This window comes from Pollicipes pollicipes, unplaced genomic scaffold, assembly GCF_011947565.3.
Source record: "Pollicipes pollicipes isolate AB1234 unplaced genomic scaffold, Ppol_2.1 Scaffold_5724;HRSCAF=6776_pilon_pilon_pilon, whole genome shotgun sequence".
NCBI lineage: Eukaryota > Metazoa > Arthropoda > Thecostraca > Pollicipedomorpha > Pollicipedidae > Pollicipes > Pollicipes pollicipes.
Window position 1 is genome coordinate 36,662,820 of NW_023596746.1, and position 27,341 is coordinate 36,690,160.

At 50.0% G+C, this 27,341-nt stretch overlaps 1 protein-coding gene across 2 annotated transcripts; it reads right to left on the reverse strand.

Annotated features, from left to right (window-relative positions):
- Positions 1-23,586, reverse strand: LOC119103378 (choline transporter-like protein 4). 2 transcript variants are annotated; one of them, XM_037226894.1, is made up of 15 exons: positions 23,470-23,586; positions 11,358-11,480; positions 10,729-10,892; positions 8,686-8,893; positions 7,181-7,329; positions 6,108-6,274; positions 5,608-5,853; positions 4,673-4,847; positions 4,113-4,226; positions 2,966-3,123; positions 2,499-2,610; positions 2,222-2,295; positions 1,853-1,961; positions 1,474-1,705; positions 1-953 (listed from the first exon to the last, which is right to left on the reverse strand). In XM_037226894.1, exons 1-15 carry the CDS (start codon positions 23,534-23,536, stop codon positions 838-840), a joined length of 2,214 nt encoding a protein of 737 aa, XP_037082789.1. In that variant the 5' UTR covers positions 23,537-23,586; the 3' UTR covers positions 1-837. The 2 variants fall into 2 exon arrangements, with proteins under 2 accessions (XP_037082789.1, XP_037082788.1); XM_037226893.1 differs by lacking the exon at positions 23,470-23,586 and adding an exon at positions 12,982-13,593.
- Between the last annotated feature and the right edge of the window lie 3,755 nt (positions 23,587-27,341).

Consider the following 27,341-nt stretch of genomic DNA (forward strand, 5'->3'; position numbering starts at 1 on the left):
TTTAAATGATGAACACCAAAATCATGGTATGACCTGAACTCATGACCAATCACTCAAAACCTACAACGCTAACTTATTATATGTTACAGAATGATAAATTTCAATTCCTTTGCCACAGCATACGTACACAAAGGCCACGGCAGTTGGTGCATACACGTGTTTAACAGTGCACCAACAAAAGTAACTCATAACGCCGTGCAGAGCACTTCAACAACAATAAACAAAACAAACTACACCCTAGCTGCCAGCGTACTGCTTGCTTCTAGTCTAAGGCAAGACATTGCTTACAGTTGTCACGAAAGCTTACAGCGCGGTTTGTTTTGAACTAAAGACTTCAAACAATCTTGCTGTCAGATTGGCTTTTAAATATATGAAGCAACTATTGACAGGACGCTTGCAGTGGTGCCTGGTGCTGCTTGACATGGCTTGCAAACAGAATGTTGAATTTAGAAAAAATATGGCAGCGACCAATAACTGTTTACCAAAAGCATGGAGGGCGCCGCTTTTGTTAAAGTCCCATGGCATCATTAATCTCTAATTCTCGCATCATTGAAATAGTGTCAATGACAACATATGATCGACAATACCTTACACACCAGTCTGCTGCAACATTACGGAATGAACTCGGCAAACTCATCCTAGCCAAGAAGAAAAAATGGCTCGCCACATGACCAGCAGGCACAGATTTAGAGCCATCACAATAACCTGAGGTCAAAAACACAGCTTAGCAGGACTGACACCGAGGCACAAGGCATCAGCAAGCACCCCGTCGGCGTCGGCATATAGTCACAACACAGAGAGGGGCGGACGCCTCCAGGTACTGATCCTAGGCAGACTCTAGGTCGGCGGAGACTTAGGTGGCGGCTTATTCTTCTTGCCGATCAGCTTCATCAGGTCCTTTGACATGAAGTAAGGCTTTTCCGCTGAGCCGTCATTGCGCTCAATGTCTTCCACTGGAAAAGAGAAGGGGTGTCCTTTAGTACACGCAAGCAGCTATGAATACTTTCGTCGGGTTTGGGGCAGATGCGACGGCAATGCCGTTGTGAGAAATCTGTGGGATGTTTCCCATCAATGTGCGTATAACACGGACCGCGGCAAATGGGCACAGGAGCACCGCCGAAAGTGTGGTCAATCTCCCTTGATGTACCCTCAGTTCGCGCAGAATCATAAGGCTCGAATAAAATTTTCACAAAAGGACGGCTCGTCTCCTCACTCTCCCCCATTCCTCCCAATATGACTAACAGCATAAACCAACGGTGTACTTAGGAATCAAATATAACAATGTTCTGAACAAAAGAGCTGAAGTCACATAATGCATGAATAATGCATGATATTTCCAGCATCTCGCCTCGTTGCTTCTCTAAAACAAGCCAACAAGGCTCGGGTCGTAGTCCATGGAATCGGCACCAGTAGCCTATGGAATCGGCACCAGTAGCCTATGGAATCGACACCAGTGCCAACACGGCGACCCACAGAAGCAGAGGAAGATGGTGTCTACGGCCATCTCGTAGACGCTGAAGAAGAGCGACGTGATGAAGTAGCAGCCGAGGGCGATGGTGATCGTGGGCACCCAGCTGTTCTGCGTCTCTGGCACCACCGTGTCCAGACCCTTGATCGGGATCCGGTTGTCCAAGAAGTAGAACGAGCCGACCGTCACGGCCGCCGTGATCAGAATCTTGCCCAGAAACAGCAGAAAGTCGCACACCTGTGGGGGCGGCGCCGGCGTCAGAGGGCCCCAAGCTGGCAGAGCGGCACTGTTTCACGCGCAAGGCGATAAAGATGTGCAAAGGATAATGGGCTAAAAATTGCACACAGTTGGAATATATCTGATAGAGATTGTGTAGGTACTGACCGAGTTAACTGCCAGGACGCGTAGGATATTCCGCATGATGAGATTGAAGCCGTCCTTGGCAGATGTGCAGAAGTTCTTCCCGTAGATGGCACACATGATGTATGCATTTCTGGAACGCATTAACCTCACTGCAGGCCACCATTCTGGTAGTGAGGTAGTGCATTACAATCACCGTGACCATGAATTGCGTGCAAGCCCACGTGCTGCTGCTTTTCACGACCTCTTCAGCACGAATGTCGGTCACTTTAATAATGAAATGGGTTTTTCAAAGTAATATTTTTACATGAGACATCGGGCTATTGTTTGTCAATCATCTTTGTCATTACCGACACAGAACAAGCACATGCGTTTTGTATGCATCCCGATTACCTGTTGATGAACTTCATGAATTTCTCCAAACACCACATGCAGCATTTGCAGCAGCACATTATCACCTTTACAACCTGGAAAAGGTCACATCCGGACTTCAATGAAACCCGCTTGTGGTCACCGTTACGCAGGCACCGTGGGGGCCCCCCATACACTGTTAATGCAAGTTTAACAGTGAAACGTAACATCAGCTCGGCTGGGAGCACCGCATCTCAGCGTCCGCCCATCTTAATGACAGTCGCTGTCGATGACGCCGCTACCGCTGCGGAGCACGTACCTGGTTCCCGGGGTACTGCTGACACTTTTTATCGATGTAGTCCAAAATCAGACGGATCAGGCGTATAATGGCGATGATGAGAGCGCCGAAGGCCAGCGTGCCGATATGGTACCTGGAGGAAGGCATGCGTTACTCGTGCAGAGACGCGTTGCGTTCAATGCAACGGTTTTTCAAAATTTCAGCATCAATGTTTTTTAACAACGGCTCTTCCCGCCAATGCTGTCAATGCACACTATTTTCAAATATATTAAAAATTTTCTAGCAATGAGTCATCCTATGTCGCTAGAAGTCACAAACAATAAGTCGCCACACAAGGAATGCCAGCGTAGCTTTGCTCGTGAATACTGGTTGCAAATTAAGTTAAACTTGCCGAGGAATCTCTGGGCGTGCACAAGTTGAATGCTACCTATAAAACATTCACAAACGCCCTCCCACAAAAGCATCAACAGAGCGTATGCGCCAGTTACCGCAGTGTTCGGGTTGCGCTGCTGAGCAGGGGCAGAGCGGGCAGGTTCTTCTGCTTATCGAACGTCCAGTACCATGCCGCGAAGGCACCCGCCAGAATCATCTCCCCCATGGCCGAGACGAAGAACATCACCCACAGCAGAGCGAATAGGTTGTAGAACTGCAACGGTGTTGAAGGTGACGATGAGCGCCGGTTTACGACGGTCAGCTGCAGCATTGCTACAATGCGTGACGTTTCGGTCTCTAGGTGACGCAATGGACGGACCTTTCGGAGGCGTCACGGAATATTTTCGGAGGCGTTACGGAATATTTTCGGGGGCGTCACGGAATATTTTCGCCTCTGTTCGGCCCCTGATGCATGCAAAACAAGCAATGGGCGATTTGGCGGCCATGAATGTAGATCTACATTGCTCGGTTTCAAAGCATTATGATGTAAGAGATTTGAGCATGATTTGCAACCCGAAATGAGAGGAAAGTTACGTTGTTCAAAACGCTGTTCATCTTTGTTACGCTTCGATTACGCTTCATAAAAAAACATTTCTTTTATAAGCGTATCATAATGCGTGGACGACGTCCAGGTGTTTGCTGCTTCTTGTTGGTGCTGTAAGTTGGTCTTCGCTGTATTACTATTCACGTCCGTGTGTTGTCCACCATGCCTTCCTTCAGTGGTGTGCAACCTCTCCGTAAATGTGCGGCCCCATGTGTTAAGATGTGGGGATCTGATGACTGTTGTTTTTGTATTCGGTGCCGGTCGCCGAGACCTGGCGTTTTGGCCGTCATCATCCGGGTTTTGATCAGTCCTCAGCAGTCACCATAAGATCGCGCATCGGGTCGAGGATGTGAGAGCTTGCATCATTTGCTATTTATGTACCTTCTCACTGGTTGAGGCCGCACGCACTCAGAACATTTTGTCTTTCACAGACCTCAGATTCTTAAATAATAAATATATACTCCCTAATGTTTTTTTCATTCTTGATGACGATCATTCTTGGGCAAATTGAGCATCCTTTGAATATGTCCCATTGCTTTTCTGATATCTTCGTATCACAGCACTTTCTGTCATACTAAAAGCTGGCTTTTTCCATCACAACAACTATAAACGTGGCATTGCATGACATTTTGCTACTTCCAGGCGTCCTGTAAACATACGTGTAGGTACGGAATGGATTCGAACTTGTTATAGCCGTAGAAGGTGCACTCGGCATCTGGGCACTGGCTGAGGCAGGTCTTACTGAATTCCTCCGGATTGCAGGTTTCATTCATCTGAAATGTGCATTCACGCTCAGTCAAGGTGGTTATGATAAACGCTGTTCAGACAAGGAATGATAATTGAAATATTCAGTAGAACTTTGAACAATGCATTTGCAATAGGCACGAGGAGGTGTTGAAATGCACCAACTGGTGCTACAACGCATCATATTTAGATATAAATTTGTTCACGCACTACTTTGTGGCATAAACACTTGAAGTCTGAGGGAAACGACGACCCATTTCTGCACCTGGCGAAGACGCTCTGTATTCCTTTCCATACGCAAAAGGGAGTGGAAGGACCAGATACGACGACTACAGCAGGGAGCAGGCCACGCCAGATGAAAAGCAGGTGTCATGCAAAGCCACTTCACCTAAAATCGAGATTGGCGCTACCTCAATATCCAGTGTCATCGTCCTGTTGCCGAGTTTGCGCGTGCAGAGCAGCGTTGCCAGCTTACTGCGAAATTGGAGCAGCCGTTGGTGCAGTCGTCGGGCAGAGCCGTCACGCGGTACTCTGAGGTGCCCATGGAGGCAATGTAGAGGGCCATGGTGATGAAGAAGGCCACTACAACAAGCTGCAGCAGCCACGGTACCAGCGGAAAGAACAGCGTCGTCAAGATCGACGTCACTGACCTGTGGAGGGCCGTCAGGGACCGTCAGGCTCTGAAAACGTCCTGATGATTCGGGGAGAGACCGTAAGACTCTGAGAACGACTTGATGATTGGGGGAGAGACCGTCAGACTCTGAAAACGTCCTGCTGATTCGGGGAGGGACCGTCAGACTCTGAGAACATCCTGATGATTCGGGGAAGGACTGCCAAACTGAAAACGTGGTGATGATTCGGGAAAGGACCGTCAGAGTCTAAAGATGACCTAATGGCCAGGGAGGAACTGCCTCGGCCGATGGCGTCCTAGCAGTTGGAGGGAGTGATACTCAGAGCCTGGGAAAGCCCTGGTGGTCTAGGAACCTTCAGCGTCTCGGGACGCCTTGGAGGGTCGGAGAGGGGTCGTCAAAGCCTGGGTACGCCCTAAGCCTATGGTGGTGTGCAGGGATCGCCTGGTTCGTTTGGTTCATCTGGTTCGGAGAGCCTTTGGCCTGGAGACCGTTAGAGCCTGATGATGCCCGGGTTGTCCGGGGATCGTCAGACGAGGGAGCCCCGTGCGCTGTGCGTGGTTGACGACAGGGGTGATTCCAAAAGTGCCCGTTTTTCCTGCCACAGTCAGCGTGTGCAGACCTGGGTTCATGGTTTGCTCCACCCATTCCTTCTAGTGAGTAGCTCCTCCTCCACGCATAACGTCCAACCGTTGTTACGAGCGAAAGCGTCTATGATGCCGATGGCTTTCAGTTATAACATTGCCATACTCAAAATAAGTTCAAACTTGTGCATCCTCACTTGCTGGCCTCTTCGATGACTTCAATGGCGATCCTGAGTCGCTTGAAGAGAATTATGATTAAGAGCAACAGAATCACGCCCAGGACCACCAGACAGATGAAGAAGGCCAGCCACGTGTTCTTCTGCTGGAGGAGGGAACTGGCGCTGGACGTGAAGGCGTTGACTGTCATCGCTTTGCTGTTGTCCGTGGGCTGGTTCGTCTCCGTATCCTTCAGCCTGTCATACCTCAGGTAAGTGTAGACACATCTGAAACGCACGTGCTCCTTTGATGATGTTTTAGGAGACGGGTCTCTGCTCCACACGCGAACACTCAGGTCAAATGGCGATCTTGAATTTCAATATGCGCATACCCGTATGCAAAGCACAATACGCGTGATGGTAATCGGCAAACTAGTATGACAATGCCATTCGAACTAGCTAGTCAATGTTATTCAATTATATGCAAATGCACCTGCAGACAGAGAGCACATGATAGCGAGAGAAGTTTCGGCTTGGCGTACCCGTATATGATGGCTCCCAGCGAGCCGAAGAGTGCAGTCCAGACCATGATGGAGGTGAACCACCTCATGAGCAGAATCCAGAGGAGGGAGACGAACATGCAGACGATGAGCGCTACCACAATCACCCACCATGCCGACTGGAAGTCCTTGCCGACATCCTGACCGAACTGTGACCACAAAACATATAACGCTCAGGAATTATCATGATGTTATTGTCAAGTCAAAGAAGAGAAAAAAACACAGCGAGGAAACAAGGCAGAACTGCCGACACTTTTTCCTATCGCGTTTCACCACCTGATATTGTGCAAAATTAGCAACAAGTCTAAAAAAGACAGCAAGCACTGTGTGCGAACAACATTCTTGATCGTATGCATTATAAGTATTTCATGGTAGCAAACACGTTGTACATTCTGAAAAAGTGCAGTCTGTGATGCTTCTTTCACTTATAATGACCTATACTTCGCATGATCAGCAATTCTAGGAATGCTGCCGATAAAAAGAAAATAAGAAGCCTCTTGATGTTTTATAATTATTGACAAAGTGTGCCAATATTGACTAACCAAACTTAGCTTAATCGCAATCGCATTTCAATAAGACATGTTTTCAGTGTGTATGTATGCATGTATGTATGTATGTGTGTGTATGTATGTGTGTGTATGTATGTGTGTGTATGTATGTGTGTGTATGTATGTGTATGTATGTGTATGTATGTATATGCATATATGTATATGTATGTATGTATGTATGTATGTATGTATGTATGTATATATGTATGCATGTATGCATGTATGCATGTATGTATGTGTGGGTATGTATGTGTGAGTATGTGTGTGTGTGTGTGTGTGTGTGTGTGTGTGTGTGTGTGTGTGTGTGTGTGTGTGTGTGTGTGTGTGTGTGTGTGTGTGTGTCATAACACATTTTAAAAATCATGCGTTGTTTAATACTGCTCTTGGAATCATTTCCATCACTCTATCAACATGAGAATCGCAAAATCTGGTGAAGTCTCAATTGAGACCCCACTGAAACGCTCTGCCGCGCTGCGTTAAAACATCAATTCATATCTTACAACGCACCCCTTTGATTTTGAGGAAGGAGCCAAGGTTTTCGCAGGCCGTCATGATGCTCTGCAGCGACAGATCCCCCATAGTCTTGTTGTTGCTGTCCACCAAGGTCCCATTGACGACCTGTTCCGCCCCCAATGTGGGCACGCACCGGTCCAAGACTGCCGGGAAAAAGCTCTGCTGTGCGATGAGGAGACACAAGCGTGAGACACAGGGCGTTGATGCAATAACATCAAACAAGGCAGCAACGTGACACATGCCCATTTAGATGACTTAATTGGGCTAGTCATTTTTTGTCTTTCTTTTCTTGTGGGGGACGCCTGAAGGTCGGTACACAGATGGTTAAATACGAGCGGAGGGGCCCGACAGGGCACCTGGGCCTAAACCATACCGTCGTGATGCATTGATTATGCATCCGCATGTAGGCACAGGGCAGGCAAACGACATGACTTGGCTGCATTGTATTGGTAAGTCCAAGATGTATCACTGGAAATATTTATGGAGACAGAGAAAGTCATAGTTGTGGGTTAGCATCAGCCATCGGTATCGGCATCGAAATGGTACCGTCTGGCATAGCTCAGTATCAGTCGTCAATAACTACCAGGAAATGTCACGGCTATGGGACCCAAAATAGGATACTATCCGTATCCGTCCGTGATACTATCTGTTATTGTCAACCGTTTGGAGAATCAAGCCCCCTTGATTTACTCTTCGGGTCAAGCTCCATGACAATAATAACGCGTCTCGGGAGCTCGTCAATGTGTACAGGGCGTTCTAGGGATACTAGCCATGACGTGGGAACCTGCTGCTTGGGGCGCTCCTTACGGAGCGAGGGTTAACTACTTGGGGCGCTAGCCACCATGCAGGCAGATACTTGAGCGGAGGGGGGCGGGGCAGGAGCAAGGGATACACTAGGGGAGCCGGGCAAGGTACACGAGGCCTGCTCGAACCACTGGACATCGTTCGTAGGTAGGGCATTGGACATCATGCAGCAAATCCTACTTGTGTCGCCGGCTACGATATCAGGCGCCTGCCTGGGGCCCCGTTTACGATATCAGGCGCCTACATGGGGCGCTGGACACGGCTTAAGGGACCTATCAGAGACGCCTGCCCTTGTGAAGAGGACCTACTTCAGAGGCCACCGGGCTGTACGTATCCAGCACCTGCGTGGTCACCGGTTTCTATGCACGGGAACCTACTAAGTGCAGTGACTGCTGTACCGAGAACCTTCTTGGGGCGTTGGCTGCTGTGCCGGTGAACTACTTAGTACAGTGGCTGCTGTGCCGAGGACCTACTTGGGGCGTTGGCTGCCGTGCCGGTCACCTACTTGGTGCAGTGGCTGCTACGCCGGGACCTTCTTGAGGCGCTGGCTGCTGTGGCGGGGATCTTCCTGGTGCGTGGCTGCTGTGGCGGGGACCTGCATGGTGCGGTGGCTGCTGTGCCGTGAACTTACTTTTGGTGCTGGCTTCTGCGCTGGGGGCCACCTTAGGGCGTTGGCTGCTGTGCCGGGGACCTACTTGGTGCGCTGGCCACGGTGTACGGCGCGCAGTCCCTGGCCAGCAGACTCTGGCAGGTGCGGGCGAACCCTCCGCCGCTGGCCTCCTCCGTCGCGTCGACCCCCGGCCGGCAGTAGAAGCGCTCGCGCACATCCCGCACGCACAACTGCTCCTCAGACGCAAACGGTGAGGCGAAGAAATTGGTGCTTGGGCATTTCTTCACGCACACCTGAAGTGGGTCGGCTTATTAGACAATGGCCTAGGCTTTAATCAAAACCAAGAGAGGCGAAAACGTCCAGTGATTCTATCTCCATCTTCGCTTCACATTAACGTAACGATACTGATTCAGAGACTTCGATGTGAAAGAAGCCGGACGGAAGGCACCGGACGTAATGCTGGGGGGCAGCCGGAATATCGAAATATTCACACAGATAATGAACAAATCAGTGAGCGGGAGGTACACCAGGCACACGAGCCGCTTACGTATAATATATGACGTACATGCTGTGCTTTTTAAGCCCATGAGGCAAACTACTGAAATGTAACGGCCTGAAAAGTGAGGAAGTGCACAGGAGACTTATTCGCCACAGGGCGGCAGGAACATTTGGCTGCCTTCGTACCGATAACGAGCAAACTATTTGTGTCAGATGTACATGACCAGCGAGCGGATTGAGTATAATTTAGCGACGAGTGTGATGATGTACGTGGCATCCTTGAGCGGTCAGCCATTACAATACACTTAGGACATAGTCATTTTCGTTACTTCTTTCCAGTTGAGGCTCACTGGGTGAACGCTAAATTTTAAGAAAGTCGGGGACTCATCCGCTGCCCTTGTAGCCCTTCCCCCGCGTAGGCGCATTCCCTTCCCATGCTGGTCAAGTTTCAACGGCTGTGCTGAATATAAGCTTGCAAGGCATATGCTCATGCTTTTCGTTTAGCTATACCTGATCGGTTCTCAGATATACACATAGACCACCAGCTTACATGTAGCTACATGGTAATGGTAGAGCCCGATATTCAGGCTGCATAGTCTCAAACAGCCTGCGCGTGAACGCTTTCCCTTTTCACGCCGATACAATCTCAACTGTTAGGCATACATACCTGCAATTAGCACATCGTGATACACCCCATAAAATTATACACATTCGGCTGTCTGATAATATCCACCTTTTCCCCAAAAAAGCTTGTTCATTATCGATACGAAGGCAGTCCGATATCACGGCCACCCATCTCTGCAACAGTCCTCGCGTAGTGGTTTTCAGTTTCAACACGATTGCACTGTAATGTTGACCGCATAAGCTGGTAAAGCGCACCATCATATCCAGCGTTAAGTTCTACGCGTTAGGCACACTGGTCATATATAACTACCGCTGACAGTTTGTTCATTGTCGAAATGAAGAAAACCCGATGTTCAGGAAGTTTTATCTCGTGTAGGTACCGTGTGTACGTTTACGCTTATCGGGTCTTCCCATTGACCCCAATGGTTTACGGCATCCACTTGCAAATTACATCATCATGTTTGTCATTGAATTATGCTTAATTGCTTTGCTGGTTTATGCACCTCCTGCTATCAGCTGTTTATTATCTGTGTGGGGATTTCCGATATTTCGGCTATCCCGCAGCGCTGCGTCCTGCGGCTAACGAGCACGCCACGTTGAAGTTTCGGCACCAGTGACGTCACCGCTCAGTACAAAGCCTGTGAAAACCCGACTTGTAGCCAAGTCCATGCACGACACCCTCTGGTTTTAGTGGCGTCTGAATCGTGCCGCTGCGTTTATGGTTGTCGGTTACGTGACGAGGTTTTGTTAGGCTGGTTGGTTTGAGGCAGGATGCTTGGAACGCTGATGTACAGAATGCATATCCACTGAAATGTTGGATGACGCTTATGTAATTGACGGTTATCGTCAAATTGCACCAAAGTTCACGTGGAAATCCAGGTAACGTTGACTTTGCTAACCAAAACATATTTCTTTCAGAGTGGTCTTCCAACCTGCTGTGATGGCCGACGAAATACGGCGTACTGCCAGAACCAACAGTTTGTAAAGTTATTTGCGCGCTCCTAACCTGCAGCGTTGGGCAGCCGGCGATTAAGGCTACAGGGTTGGCACACTTGGAGATGTCGAAGAAGTGCAGGTAGGGCTTGTCCTCCACGCCCGGGTCGTGGCCGCATTTCTTGCCCGCCGTGTCAGTCGGGTACAGCAGCAGTTGGGGGTCGCCGTAGATCAGCGCTGGGCAACAGGCACAGCAGCCATCGCGTCAGTGCCTGGCATTCCTCTAAAAAATGGTCGTCAGCGCGGGATACATCTTTGCCTCGGGTGAAATAGGTCCTGTCGAGAACCGCATGATATGTTGGCGAACGAAGCACAAGGTTTTCAAGAAGATCGATGATGGTTGCGATCAACCTTAGACCACAAGCATTTATTGAACAAATCGCAATGTTAGCATGCGTTTTTTCTAACAACACCCTAACACCGTTTAATGAAAAGAATATAGCGTATGTTCTTTTTGCAAAACATCTCCCCAATATTCTCTGAATGTTTAAAACGTTGTCTGCTCACTTATTTTCACTTTTTGTCAAGCACCCTTCCTGACATTGCTACCCATTGCCACAGGTGCACGTTACCAACACCACTGTGGCAATATTTTGCTGTGCGTTGGTAAGGACAAACCGTACGTCAACACAGCGTACTCACCAAATATGGAGATGCAGGCCCAGCCAATTATAAAGGCGATGAAAAGAATTGTGCACAGTATGTCTGTGCATGATCTCTGCTTGATTGGGCCGGTAAAATCTGGGTCATATATTCTGGGCTCGCCTGCAATTAAGGAACAAGCGTGAGCACGTTCACACGATGAAAACATCAAGGCGTACCTTTTCGGTAATGATGGTTACTTGGCATTTCGGAGCGCACCGACTGCAAAGGGTCTCGCAACATTTATTGACCTTCTCTCTAATATATAGTGCATGCTTGACCACATTACACAAGTGGCAGAGAGACACGAATGCCTGCAGGTGGCAGAACATGCTTGGTGCCCGGCACACTAACTGGCTTCGGCATAAGCCCACGGCAGATGGCATACTTAATCTCGAGTCCTACAGGTGCTAACAAGACCACAATTGTAGCCGCGAGCTTACCGTGGACTAAGGGACAGTTAACGCTCTCAGTTGACTTACGCCGGCACGCAGTGACACGGATAACTTTAACGGATGTGGTACAATCGCGGAGGGAAGTGTGTCTGCAACACAACAATCACTGAGGGCATTTACGGCGGCGTCCTTCTAATTGCTTGTAAGTTCTGCTGAAACTGATGCATGAGCCCTGGCTTTGCTACGGAATGTAATTAATCATTTTTACGAAGGATTACGGTGCAAGACTTCAAAGCTTTTCCAAAAACTTTTCACTAGTATTTTTTAAGCATACACCTTTTCCTAGCGGTTTTCGGCTTGCAATGTTTTGCAAAGATTTAAGAACATGTTTGTAAAGGCGCATAATCTGGTAAAATCGCGGCTGGGTGGCCACAAGCATGAACATGCTTTTATGGACAGGCGTAAGATACGTCAGATATCATCTTACCAAACTTTTCACAGCTTTCTAAAACATTCGGCAGCACTTCTAGCGCAGACGCAACAAAATAGCATTATATACTCCTGCAGCGTCCCTGTTCATAGGTACGCAATACTTGGAGAGCTCACTTGGAGTACTTACGGATCTTTCCTACATTACGCAGAGCGCTTACAAAGCTTGTGCACCTTAACATGATCCAAGATAAATGATATTTGAAAGAAATAAACCTCCAAACCCAACTTGCCTCCGCAGCGCCAAAGTAAGCAGCGATGACGTAGCCAGCATCCAACGCTTTTGACCAATTCACAATGCTGATTACCAGGCTAAGTATTTTCGTAGAATTTGGGTGAGCTAGAGACGTGGGCTAAAGAAACGTTTATAAAGGATCTCGTCTAATACAACAAACTATCTAGCTGAATATACGTGGTTCACCTATTGCATGCTAATGGAATTGAATGACATCAGCTTTTCCTTGCCAGTGTTTACTGTATACTACAGTTTCATAAAAAAGGTTTTTAATACTCTATATCAAGTGCATCGGGCTGTTCAAAAAACTGTTCAGTGCATGCATCATGAACATGGCTTATATGTAAGAATTACAACTTGGCTTTTGAAACACTTAAGGTTTTTATACACCACGCAGTAAAACGTTGTGAAAACTGCATTTACGCAATAGTTTTATCCAGATCAGTACTTCGGGAATTCCTATGAGATGATTGCGGTATTGCCGCGTCGTGATGTCTTAGCTCACCGTCCTCGTCGATAAGTCGTTCCTTACTCCCTCCGCTTTTCTGCGTCTTCGCTTTTTCACTAGCCTTGCCTTTTTCAGCGTCTGCCGTTGCAGCGCCGTTGGTCGTGTTTGATTCTGGGCTCTTTTGGTCCGTCGGTTCCGTGGAACTTTGATCAATGCTCCCGTAACTGGGCTTTTCTTCGTCACCTTTGATGGCCGGCTTCTCCTCGACACGATCCTTCTTTGAGGGGGTTGACCCCATCGTTGCCAGCGAGGAAACCCTGAGGTTGAACACAAGGCGACGCCTGTATCCGCTTACGCCCAGCTCGTCTCAGCCTCCGCGAGTCAGACCGCTCATGCCCAGCTCTACTCAGCCCCCGCGAGTCCGAAACGCGGTGCTGCACTTGACTGGAAGTCTCGAAAGATCTGTATCTTTACTGCTGGGGCGTCACACGTCCAGGCCGTGCTTACGCCCCGCCGGCGAGGGTGGCGAGAGGACCCATCGCCGGCGTCACCCCGCATGGACTGCCGCCTGATTCCCACGCGTGCGGCACTCGCACCCGACCGCACCAACCCGCAGGCTGCCGCGCCGCCGGCCACGGAACGCCACCTGACCGTGTGGTGCGGCGCCGCCGGCCGCTCAGTGGGCTCTGCCGACAGCGGCGCCGGGGGCCGCGGCCAGGTCAGACAGCGCGCACTTGTGCGGGCCTGCGGGCCCGGCATACCGCCACCTGTGAGACGGTTAGATTGCCAGCATGTGGGCACCCGGCCGAGCCAATCACAAACGCAGGCACGCGGTCACGAGCGGCGTCGCCCCGGGGCGCGCGGGGTCACTGGCGCCGGTGGCGGTCAGCGTTCGCCTGCGGCCGCCACCTCGGCGCTGATCGCGGTGCTGGCCGGCACGGCAAACGACTGAAAACATGAACTGAAAACACCTGCGCCAGGAAACGCTGCTGCGGAGTCATGAATTACACGTCATAAGTGTCTTTGTTTTTCAAGTCTTCAAGATTCAGCCCTATCTTTATGAACAGATGGAATATGTGCCCACGTTAGGCAGGGCTTGTTGCGTGATACCGATCGTGAAATTCCGGGTCAACGACAAAATTTTGCGCCAGAAGCTTTATGTGCCGCATTGCTCGGCGCCGTCCGCTTTATCATATGTTGTCAATTGATCTTAGCGTGACTTCTGCCACCGGCCTCAGGTTTTCCCAGTCGGGGGAAAAGTGCGAGCACCTAAAGCGACCCAGACCCACACTGCCACGATTAATAAATCGGAATGCAGTGACTCCGACCAACTGAGCGCCCAGGACGAATACCTGGCCGCCCTTAACCCGCGCGCCGCCGGGGTCCGAGGAAACCACTCCCGGTCAGGGGATGGGGTAGTAAGTTGACCTCCCGCTGGGATCCCCAGCTTCCGGACACCGTGTGAGAATAGCAAAGATACCGTCTTGAACGTCGCGCTAGATGAGTGATACGCGCCAAATATTTGACCTTAGGTAAAATGTTAGGTCGTCAGAGGGCATGGAAGACCAAAGACGCTCGTTCCGAGCGATGCAGTGAAAACCGATGTCTACACGTCAAATGGGGTATTGAGGGCACGGAAATAAGCGCTAAGACTGCGGGAAGACAATGGCCATTTCTGCCACTCCACATGGGTCAGGTCAGATTCGGTCACCGTACAAAATTGTTTACCCATGTCCCTCAAGAACGATACTTTTCTTCACAATGTGCTTCCGACTAAGCTCATTTTATTTGGTGCCGCTATTGTACCGAAGTATTCCTGACACAAATATAGCATATAATAGCATCTAGCGGTGACTTTTGGGTCATCTGAGGTTACCTTAGGTCAAATTGATAAACCATCCAAATGAAGAAAGACACTGAAGTGCTAATCGTGTCTATGTGACCGGTACAATGTGTTTATGTGGATAGAAGCTGATGTCTACCTTATACAAAGTTCCTTCGGTGCTTTTCAATGTATTTGTAAAAAAAAAACAGAACAGGCACATTGGTACACGACATTAGACGCCATCAGCTACACAAACACGATAAGAGATCGGTTATACGCGTCGCACCCGTCCATCAAGCCTCTTCACTACTAGCAACATAGGTCACTGACATGGGATGACCATATATGACCCTGCATGTCTTCACATGACCTATTGTGAGCTCGTTGTGCATTAGAATGACATCGCAACATGTGTTCAGTAGAGCATTTGACTGCTACGTCAAAAATACTAATAAATTTGCCTATTTTGAGCCCACGACATGTTTTGCTGAAAGTACCTGTAGAGATAGGTCATGACCTGGGCAAGGATCATGTGCTCTTTGGTCATATGGTGGTTGTGCATGTAAGTTAACACTCTTCTCATAATATACAAACATAACAATTGCACAAAAAACGCACATCTGCATTTTTTACGAAAAATAGAAAAAATTAACCTAAAGTCAAGTCACCGACCTTGCATTTTTTTCTCTCGAAAGCTTCAAAAGATGCAAACGTTAATTAATATTATGTTTTATCGCTATAACATGTTTGCACTATGGTCAGTGAGCAACAAAAAAGTTATGAATGCACAAAAATTGCTCGAAGCTGACCTCTTTGACCTGACCTACGTCACTGATCCTGGTAGATCAAAATTTCAAGTTCGCACAAAGGATGCCAAATTGATATATAAAGAGATACTGAAAATTTCGTCCTGCTGCAACTGTTCGTTATTGACCTGCGCTCGAAAAAACGATGGGGAAAGTCAACTTCCCCTCTCCTGGCGGGGCGCTGGTAAAAGAAATTGTTCCGCATTTGAAGATGTCAAAGCAAGCATCAGATGTGATGCTTGATGAAATATGCTATGAATAATGCTATGATGAATACAAATAATGCTATGATGAAATAAGCTCACTTCATCTATTTATATGCTTTCAAGTGAAAATTACTGCCCCAGACGACTTCAGTTATCGATTTAGTAAATATGCTCTTGAATATACCATTGTTTGGCTAGTCATCGTAATTTGCACAACATTGATTGACAGCCAATTGGTGGCAGATATATCTGGAAATCTTGTTTACGAACGCCAGGTATGAACGACTCGACAACTATATTTGTCTTGGCCTTCAATGACACATGGCTGATGGAATAGCATGACCTGGGTGACTCTCCTATGGATAGTGGATCTGCTATGGTGAATAGTCTCCTCGAAATGGCCTGCGCATCTTCACGGGCGTGTGGCTCAGAAACTGGAGGAGTAAAGATCTTGAGAAGGGCAGGGGTGTGAACTGCATTGAATGATCTTCCGGATGGCTAATTCAGTCCAAAACCGCATACAAGTGTGGAACACCTCCTTTAAAACATACGACGTAACTGGAAGTGTGCTTTTCATATGAGATTGCACAATACAGTGTTCAGGACTTGACACGACCGCAAGCATGTTGCCCTGCGCCTGCCACAGCGCCTTTCCAAAGAGCAGAATATCGCGTTTGAACGCATTGTGCGTTGTGCAGGGGAGAGCCATGCATGTGCTTACTGCACTTTGATTCGAATTGGAGGCATTGATTAAACAAGCCGACCACCACCCACCCGTTGGCGGTCGGTGCGGGCTTTGGCAGCAGCGTTGCCGACTATTGATTGCCGTGTTTACACGGTGTGCACGTCCGCTGTAGCTTGATACCGAAGGAGCAGCGCGATGTGAGGTGGATTGATATTGATTAATGGTGCCTGTTTTTTGTCGGTGTTAAAAATAGGTGACGGGTAGTCAAGAGTTGTTTTTCGAAATGGCTTCGTTATGCTCCATCGTGTTGGACTAATCGCGTTTAATATATATTGCTCAGAATTTGTTTATAGGCACCGGACGCACGATGGCCGAAGGAACCTTTGTTCGTGTACACAAACTCCACATTCGTCAACTTACGAGAGAGTGAATAACGTGAGGCGGTTCTACTTTTGCGTTTAGTGATTCTAAGTTGAACACCCCTTGCTACGCAAACTCTGAATGCAGTTGGTGAGGTAGATATCTTCCTGGGGTGGAGCTCACAGTGTTGGGGTGGGGTGGCGGGGGGGAGGCTGGTCAGACCATGGCCCCGGGCTCACCAGGTACCTACGGGTGTCACGTGACTGGCCGGGTCAACCGCCGCAGGGCTCGCCCCAACACCACCCAGCGAGTCCGGTCAGCTGAACAAGCCCCGTACACCCAGGCGGTCTTATTGATTGCACCGGGGCAAAACGCGATCTATACCATGATGTTCATGCATTCATATGCTTTCCGTAATAGCTTCACGTCACGCATGTGAGCTCACAAGCTAGACGAATCGGTTATAGGTGCATAAGGCTTAAATAATCATGGCAATCCGTAGCATACCATTGTCGAGTCTTGGATTGTTAGTGAAATGGTTACCATAGGGCCACGCTACGAAGGATATCACATTGCACTCGTTTGCACAATTACATTGTAATTGCGTTCAGCTGTGCCATGGACGACTGCGACGTCATAGCGCTGGTTTAAACCAAACTTGAGACCAGGTTCAAACATTGCGCACTCCGCTCGGCTGCCGAAATGGCGCCATATGACTGGCTGGATAGAGCTGAATGCGAAGCAGCTTCAGGGCATCTCGTCTTCCATCATGGTGCTGCGCTGCTGATGCGTCATCATCGTCGCAGTTTGAAACACGCCATCAGCCTATCATGTGTCAGCCTGATGGCCCTTCCAGTCCACTTCCATAACACTGCACTGTCCTGCCCATGCTGTGTCCGCCCCACAGAATACGTACACATGTAAAACAGACCCACCCACAGTAATCCACCATGGGTGGGTGATCCGGGTGTAGCCTCGAAATTCACATTGAGGTTGCGGTATACTCATCGAGAGCAATACAAAACTGTACTTTTCTACGCAGCGAAGTATTTACTGGAATGCAATGATCGAGTCGAATTCTTATATTTCGGCTTCTTTCTAGTCCTGCTATTAAGTGGAAATCACAGCTGAGCTGCGCATTTGACGACGCACAACTTTGCCGGATCCGACGGAAAAATGCGAGGTGTGTGAGCTCATAAACATTTTACGAGCCGCTGTTCGAGAGATGCCGAGCGGCGGGCGGCGAGCGGCTGGCTTTGTCGGCACCGTAGCTGCTCTTGCCGACCGCGTAGTATTGAGGACGGCACAATTACTCAGATTATGGGGGACTCTTAAAATATGCCACGTGATTGGATTTTCGGGCATGTGTAACGAAGAGCAAAGTCCATGGCACTCAGATGTGGGAGGAAAGCCTGTGGCCGTATTGGAATTGCAGACACAGCGAATGCGGACCGGGCGGCCGCCAGTACGGTGACTGACACAGCCCAAAGTCTCAAGCCGAAGGAATCCCAGTCGTATTGTACAAAGAACCTCGCAAGATCCCGGAACTGGGCGGCACAACGACAAGCTCGGCCTGGGGCTGACGGCCATTTTGGTCCGCCAGCGTAGAAAAGTGGCGCGCATGGCATCGAGATGAGCATCGGTAGATCGGCAGCGACTGACGTCGTTGTCGAAGTTCAGAACTGCATTGTGCTTGTGCTTTTAATCACACGATAGTACGTAATTCAAGTTCACATTTCCCGTCGCTTCTTCATCCCGTTCGCCTGAAGCAGAGCATGGGCAGGTACCTACATCCACCTGTTACACACCTGTAACAACCCATCCCTGTAACACCTGCATACCTGTAACGGCCTCTGCGCCTGATGGAAGTGTTGATGCGTCGACCACTGTGAAAGCCCTGAGCTCACTGGGCCAGACGACTAGCGGCGGATGGACGCGGTTCTGCTTCATGTCTTCATGTCGCGACGTCCGGTCAGGGTTTTGCGGTACGAAGAAACTTCACGCCACTAACACTGCCGAATCGACACTGCCCCTTACTGAAGAAGCCAGATGTCTACTACCTCCTGCATGGTGAAATTAAACTTTGAATAGCCATGTCACCGTTATCCTGACATTTTACGATGTAACAAATGCTTAAAAGCCGTACTTTGGTGGCCTCCCTTTATTAAATTTCATATTTTTCCAAAACGTTCCGTCACACTCACCTTCAATATTGGAGTGCGTATTGTCCGACATCAAAACGCACTTATTTAAACTCGGGCGCGTCACGCACGAAACCCACGGATTATTGCATGCATTTGAATCAGTATAAAGCAGCGTGGTGCAAATCCGTCACAGCACTCGCTTCTCCCGACTGAGCCAGTGTGGCGTGGGAGCTCAGTCGCGCACGGGTCCGAAGGATGACCGCGTCGACAGCGCGGCGGCGCGCCACGAAACACGCCGTTGGCCGACCGGTAGCCTCGGTCACGGAGCTCGGGACACCCGAGAACGCTGGTGATGCCTTTCCGCGAGACTCGCCTTTCTGGTCGGCTAATGCGATCAGGCCACCCCAACGGCTCATTTCGGAATGGGTACCGTGGAATGCACTTTACTAACCATACCGTCAGCTGTGCATGTGCTGCGCAGCACGCCGACTGCTGAGCCATGGCGGGGAAGGGTGGGGCATGCATTATGTGGTACACATTTATGCTGGCTGATAACAGGCTGATAACATTGCACGTTTCGTTTCCATGACCTGTCAAGCAACCACGGTTTGGCATATTGCGGATATATTTAACACACAAACAAAGGAAAGGTCAAGTTGAATATGCGCTGTTTGCAAACCTGACCGAAGCACACACTGGTTGTTTAATACTGGCATACCAAGCTCAACACCATCAGCGGTGCGCTCCACACTGGGGTTATCGCCTGCGAGCTGGGTAGGGTGGAGCGTGATGGAACCTCCAGGACTTTTATAGTAGGGGGGTAAACATGTTTGTCAGGATAGTAAAGGGCATATGGAAACAAAAACGTGCTAACCTACCCAATTTTTATTTACCTATTTCAACATGTTTCAGTTGGGAAGTTGGATCGTCGTTTCCCCTCACCTCCGTTGTGACATTTACGACGTTTGCTCCTTAATAGCGTCTACAATGCATGATTGGCAGTGACGGAGCGCTGTGGACTAACCACTCTCTCCAATGGTTGAACTTCGCGTCTCCGAATGCGCTTCTTTCGCAGCAAATCGTCGCCCTTAAAAAATTAACACAGTTGCGAGAATAGCTGAGCCCACCACCGGGACCCCACGGCCTGCGAGCGGCAGCGCCCGTCCCATCTGGCGGCCACTTAAGCCGTCGGCGCGGCCGGCTGGCGCCGCTGGACGCCAGCTCAGGTTGGCTGGGGCGTGTTCGATCGAGGCTGGCCCGGCGCCGGGGCGCGGAACACGTTGCATGACACTGGTGCGTGACCCACAGGGATTTCCAGAGATCGCCAGCTGGAAAACTTTCGACGCAAAAACAAGGATCAAAGAGTCCGCAACAACAGGACACAAGGAGTCCAGTGCAGACCTAAGGTTCCCGGTCAAGAGCTTGGTTATCTATTGTATTTTGTATGTCATCGCAATTTGCACTGCATAGTTTATTGCGCTTGAGGCTGCTATCGACCACAGATAACGCTTGATGTGGAAATTCTTTGGTAGGTATTCTTTGACATGACCGCTACCACCGCTCATTTTAATATCGTATCCACATCATTTGCGTCATTGGATTGTTCCAATCCAGTTCCAATCTATCAAGTCATTTTTTAAAATTATGACGGTGATTGTTCAGCCATATGGCCAATGGTGAAATAATTCATTACGCACCCGTCGATGCCGACTGGGGACGAGAAGACGCGGGAAGAAGAGAAGAGGGAATGTGGCGTGGGGGGGGGGAGAGAAGAAGGAATGCGACGCGGGGAGAAGAGAGGAAGGAATGCGACGCGGACAGAAGAAATATCCAGCTGTGCCACTGGATAGCTTTGTAAAAACTTGTGTGAGCTTGTGAGCACCTGCACTTTTGGCTTTGCTTTCTCGTGTTCCTCTCATTCTCGGTCCGCATTTACGACCAGGCCAGGGGTGATCCGAGTTTTCACCATAGAGCTTAGCTGTCATCAGCACGATCAAATTGTGACGAAATGGCATATATGCAACTGGCCCCATAATAGCTTACTGATCATTTTGTAGTCAGGAAAATCCTGCAAGAAAGTAATCTATGTGTAATTGTTAAGGTGGTAGTACATTGGACGCTAAGTCCAAATGCACTCAAAACCCTGGGCTACCTAAAACGTTCAACAATGTGCCCATTACCCGAGGGCTGCTTGCCTCGAACATTTGCAAGAACCGTCGCTAGGTTGTGATTTTGCTGGCATGTATTGGTGTTGTACACTCTGTCGCAGATTACAGCAGTCTGACTTCAATGTGTCTCAATGATGGCTCAGTTCCAATCCATTTCGGTCTTGCACTGTTCTTAATGTTAAATTTGCGGCTTGCAACAGTCATCACTCCACAATTGTCCCTGTTCTGATCATGATCATACCTTTGTAAATGTGATACGCGTAGCACTGTGACAACCGTCACGTACTGCAATGACACACAGGCATAATTGAACACCGACACCATCTAGCGTGCGAGGCGAAACAAGTTTTCAACTGTTGACGAAAATTTCGATCTGTAACATTACCTACAGCAACACATCTCATCACGAACTCAACATTGCCGTAATCTCCCACAAGCATTGACGATTCCTGTAGATCTGCAAGATAGGTCTGACAGGTCTGCTAGAGCTCTAGCTCCTAGCTCTGAAGCTAGGCGCAGCGCTGCAACCCTACTTCCGACCTATATCAGCATTCACAGCGCTGGAGCCCTAGCTCTGCGCTGTGGCAGCAGGTACAGCGCTGGAGCCCTAGCTCGGAGCTATAGCAGCAGGCACGGCGCTGGAGCCCTAGCTTTAAACTCTAGTGGCAGGGCACAGCGCTAGAGCTCTTGCTTCGAGCTCTAACAGCAGACGCAGCGCCGAAGCACCAGCTCCTAGCTCTAACGGCAGGCGCAGCGCTGGAGACCTAGCTCGTAGCAGCACAGGTAGTAGGTCTGGCAGAAAATGTAGCGCCGGAGCCTTAGCTTCGAGCTGCCAAGATAGCTCTTGCGCCTGGGCCGTAGGCCCGAGCTCTGGCGGTAAGCGAAGCACAGCTGCTGTCTCCAAGGACGCCAATTCATGAGCTGGCCAACCTTGAGTCCCAGGATCGATGCACGATGCACCGCCCACCGAAGACGCTCGGTGAGCATCGCGGTGAGTATGCGGCGCGTGAGCACACCAGACGGGTTTGGTTTTAAGAACCTCCATCCCCCCCCCCCCGCCCCAACCACCCCACCATCCACCCCATCGCACTTTATCGCGATGGATTCTGGAACGGGTTGGTATAACGTCCGGGTTTAATGTCGTGTGCATGAAATGGAGCCTCTTCTCGGTGCGCCCCTGAGCAGCGGCAGCGATCGTTACTCGGTGCTCGTAACTCACGCGGCCCGTGACCTCCCACGCCGTTTGTTCCGGGTGTCAACGTCACAGCTGTCAGGCACAGCGGCGCGGCTGCGACGTATCCGGATGGAAGCGGTTGTCGGCGTCGCGTCGACAGTAAAGCGCCGACGCCCCAGGGCGCGTTTTGGGGTGTCCATAGCGCTTCTTTCCGTGCCACTCACGACATGGCTGGGATGGAACAATATAAATTGTCTGGATCTATTCAGCATCTCCACTGATCTATACTAAAAGCTGTATAAATGAGCAATCAAAATGATTTGAATAGCACAGAACACCCCATCTTTCAGAATTCTCCTACGAATTCCTGTGATCTATACTATCTAGAAGTAGATCGAGGCGTAGCCTTAACGACTCACAAATTACACTGTGTAATTTGTGTATATGATATCTATATTGTGTGAATTGTGTATATAATGTGCCTTCTATTTGGTCTTCAAATACGTTAGCTTTCTTTGATCCGTGTGGGTTACACAAGTAAACAAAGCGAGATGTCCAAGTAATTGTGTAATTTAGGCACACCTAAGCATCTGGTAAGCTTACATCAACTTTAGAAGAATCAAGTTCGCTGAAGTTATGCAGTAAGATGCAGTTGAGCTTATTTTGATCACGGTACTTCCTTTTCGCCAATTTGTGACATTTTCAATATATATATATATATATATATATATATATATATATATATATATATATATATATGTATACATTGTTTATACAGATGTAAATTTTACAAACCCCTAGACACAGCGATTAAATTATTTAAACCCACCATGCACCTTAAAACGACAGCGTATGATAGACCGTGCAGTTGTTCCACCTACAATCACCCAACACACCGCTGGCACGCCGGGGTGCGGTCACAGGTTAATGGCAACTCCATCAGTGCACACGTAGTTCCCTAACCCGACACATCAGAACCAGGATCTTGATGCGTAGGAGTGGCCCTTGACCGACAGATCTGCGCTCGCCGCCAGCCACGGCTGACCACCCCGTGCCGCCCCCGCACGTCACGTGTCATGGTCACGGCTCCCACACACCCAGCCGAGGTCGGCCGACGGCGCGCGAACACCTGTGGCCGACCGACCAATCAATGGCGGCGAGTCTGTGGACCACTCACCGTACTTGCCGGACCGGTCCACCTCGTCGCTAATGCCCGGCTCGTCCGCCTCGTCGTCCGACGCCATGGCGCTCGTCCGGGCCGCCGGCTGCGATCCACCTCGTCCGAGAGTGCCGCCACGCCGCGTCGCGTCGCCGTCGACTGCAGCGGCGCGTCGGCGGCGACGGTGTCGTGACGTCACGTGGCGACGCCAGGCGACGGGAAGGTGCAGCGACGGCCGGCGGCGAGCCTTCGCCCGCAACGTCACATCGATTGCCTCCGCGTGCGTCGGTAGTGACTGCACCTGCCCGATCGGCCCGGTGCGGTCCGCGTGCGTCGGTAGTGACTGCACCTGCCCGATCGGCCCGGTGCGGTCCGACGTGCCCGGTCATGGACACGCGACAGGCAGCAGCAGCCGGCGGCGGCACGGCGACCGATGGCAGACGGTTATCGATGCCAGTGGCCGATAGTAGATGATGACCATAGTAGGTGGGAGTGTGAGCTCATTGACAGATAGTTGGAATGGCAAGTCACGGTGGTTGGTAGGATTAAGAACCCACTGATAGATAGCGGTAATGGTAGACGGTTATCATGGTGGGTGGGAGTGAGAACCGAATGGCAAACAGCGCCGATGGTAGACGGTCATCATGGTACGTAGGAGTGAGAACCCATTGGCAGACAGCACGGTTGCCATGGTAGGCACGAATGGGAACACGCGGCTGCGGCAGAGGACATTATTGATGCTTAGGCAGACGCAAATTTGGGTCAGCAACCGCCCGAGAACAACGGCCAATGTCGGTGTGGTCACGGGCAGTCGTGACCAGCACGGCATTTCAGTAGACAGCCAACGGACGTTCAATGGCCTTAGCATCTAAAAGTACATACCCCGTATTGGCTATGCAATAAATCCACCAAAGCATGCAAATTATGGAACACGGTCCGAAGCATGTCTTTGTTTGAAATTGCTGGGAGCACATTTGGCATAGCTTTCCCTTGCTGGGTGCCGGTTGTGTTGGGCTGCATCGCATGCGTCACTTGTTCCGCCAAATTGCATTGTAGCAGACTGCTTCGCGTACAGCAGTTCCAGAAAGTCACGCTGACGTGGGCGGTATTGACGTGTGCTGCAGCGCAGGCATTGACAACAGTGTGAACAATGAAAATGTTGTCAGCGTCGGAGAGTGTCGCTTTTTTCTGTAGTAGAGTTACCATGTATTCAGACCCTGACGGTATGCGCCACCACTAATCACCAATGGCGTGGTGGCCAGTCCAGTTCACTAGCTAGTAACGTGGAACAATAATGCAGGTTAAGCAGCGATTCCTAGAAGTATGACCGAATGTTTGAAAAGAAAATGTAAAATTTTTAGGAGGACTATTGTCGTCGATGATTATCCAATGTTTTCATTAACAATGTTTTTATCAGTTATTTTCTCATTCATCGTCTCGTGTTATTGGTTCCTGAGGGGCACGAGAATGTCTGGATGCTTACAGCAAAAACTCCTCAGGTCCTTCTCAGGCATAGATAACACCTGGTGACAGCCGGGGAATGGCTGGTAGGAGCGGCGCAAAAATATACATCATTACTGATGAGGATAATATTCCGAATCATTAGGCACGTGCGTATGTGATCTAAAACCTATCCATCAAGTGGGCCTTCAGGATTTGTGTCCTGTACATTATGTCAACACAAAATAAAGCAGTTCATCGCCGGATACCTATGCAGTTGAATACAAAAGGAAGTGCACGATTACTGCCCGAAGTACTAAAACCAATGTACACGACCAGAAACACCACAGAGTGTGCATCATCCGGAAGATCACCGCGCCTCCAATCTCCGCCCTACTGCTCACGTCCCTCAGAACACGCTTGAAGGCGGACAGTGAGCGGTACTCAGCGGCACTCTTGTTACACTGACTGACAGTCCCTTCCACCAGGACGACACTCAGCGTTGAAAGTCCCTGCTGTGAGCACGCCAGCCGGTATTTGGGTAGCTCCTGTCGTCCTGCTTCGGTAGAGCGAGCGGCACGGTGGGATACCGGGGAGCTGGCGATAAACACAGCCGTCCTGCTTCGGTAGAGCGAGCGGCACGGTGGGATACCGAGGAGCTGGCGATAAACACAGCCGTCCTGCTTCGGTAGAGCGAGCGGCACGGTGGGATACCGGGGAGCTGGCGATAAACACAGCCGTCCTGCTTCGGTAGAGCGAGTGGCACGGTGGGAAACCGAGGAGCTGGCGATAAACACAGCCGTCCTGCTTCGGTAGAGCGAGCGGCACGGTGGGATACCGAGGAGCTGGTGATAAACACAGCCGTCCTGCTCCGGTAGAGCGAGCGGCACGGTGGGATACCGGGGAGCTGGCGGTAAACGCAGCCGTCCTGCTTCGGTAGAGCGAGCGGCACGGTGGGATACCGAGGAGCTGGCGGTTAACACAGCCGTCCTGCTTCGGTAGAGCGAGCGGCACGGTGGGATACCGAGGAGCTGACGATAATCATGCTGCGCAATGCCGAGGGCCCGTTATGGTAGTTTAAGAACTTACGGGCATAGGTGATGTCCCACACGCTGACTAACCGCTAAATTCGGCTCCATCCCAGAGCCTAAAGTGCTGTACCGATCGTGTTCCGACGCCGTGTCTCGATGATGGTGATGATGATGATGATGATTCGGGGCTTTAGTGCGCATCAACTGCTGTATGTCATGCAGCGCCCATAACTATAACGCCTTGTCTCTGGCAGCAAACTTTATAACTTTCTGGGACCTACACAGCTCATTTTTGGCGGCGCATCCTTATATCAAAGACAATACCAAACATAATGGAATACGCGGGTTTCGATCAAAAGCTTTAACATGTTCTCGGTGAAGTGATGCCGCAGGCGAAATAGCGACATCAAAAGAGCGTTGCACTTTTTGACCACTCGACTAACGTGTGAGTCACAAGACAGAGCGGGGTCGATGACGACACCGAGCAGCCGGATCGAGCGAGAGGGTGACATGCAGGCGTTGGCGATAGCCAAATGAAACTTTTTGTCTTTTTATATCTTGTCTGCTTCCAATAAGAATAAAGTCATTTTTGGAGGGACAGGGCTCATTTTAAGAGAGTTGCAGCAGAACCAGCTCTCCGTGGTCACCAAGGCGCGCTCAATTCGACCCCGGAGAGCAGTGAGGTTTTGGTCATCTATTTTTGCTCGGTCCAGCAACTGGGTGTCGTGAGCACACATAATGACCCAACAGTCGAACAGGTAAAACGTCAAGTGGTTTGTCAGAAGACTGAACAGGATCGGTCCGGCTGTCCATCCCTGTGGTACGCCATGTGTGGCGGACAGGGAAGGAGGTTGTACTACCACCTCTAACCACCTGACTCCATCCAGTGAGATAGGTCGTGAACCACGATGGATCAATGTCATACCATCCCGGCCTGTTGAAAATGACGTCGAAGTCGACGCTGCGAAGGCTTTGCTCATGTCAGCTGCTGTGATTGCTGATATGTCACCATTGTCTAAATTGTATGACATCCAGTCAACGACGTCAAGCACCGCGCCCGCCACGGAATGGCAGCGGCGGTATGCCATCGTTAAGTCTCCACTCGTAATTGACCCATGGCAGCCAACACGCAATTTTGCCGCTGTCTACAGCACGTCATCACCTCGCGCACGCTAACTAACAACCCATTTGCTCATTAACGGCCGCACGCACGTGTGACCTTGATCTGACTTGACTCGGCAGCTGGCAGCTGCCCCACCCGTGATGCTGCTGTGGCTGTCTGTGTGGCCGCTTCTGAGTATACATGCACCCGTGGCTGGCCATGTCATTATCGATCAATGCAGCGCTCAGACTCGGCACAGTATAACACCATGGAGCCGCTCGTCTTCACCACGGAGAACAAAAACAAACAATACTTTA

What these genes read in the sequence shown, in the direction of transcription:
- LOC119103378 (XM_037226893.1), bottom strand. Translation starts at nt 13,222, where the DNA reads ATGGGGTCAACCCCCTCAAAGAAGGATCGTGTCGAGGAGAAGCCGGCC. An exon ending in CTGGGAGCCATCATATACGG is followed by an intron (nt 5,854 to 6,107) that starts GTACGCCAAGCC and finishes CGTGCGTTTCAG; the next exon opens with ATGTGTCTACACTTACCTGA. An exon ending in GCGTCCTGGCAGTTAACTCG is followed by an intron (nt 1,706 to 1,852) that starts GTCAGTACCTAC and finishes CCGCCCCCACAG; the next exon opens with GTGTGCGACTTTCTGCTGTT.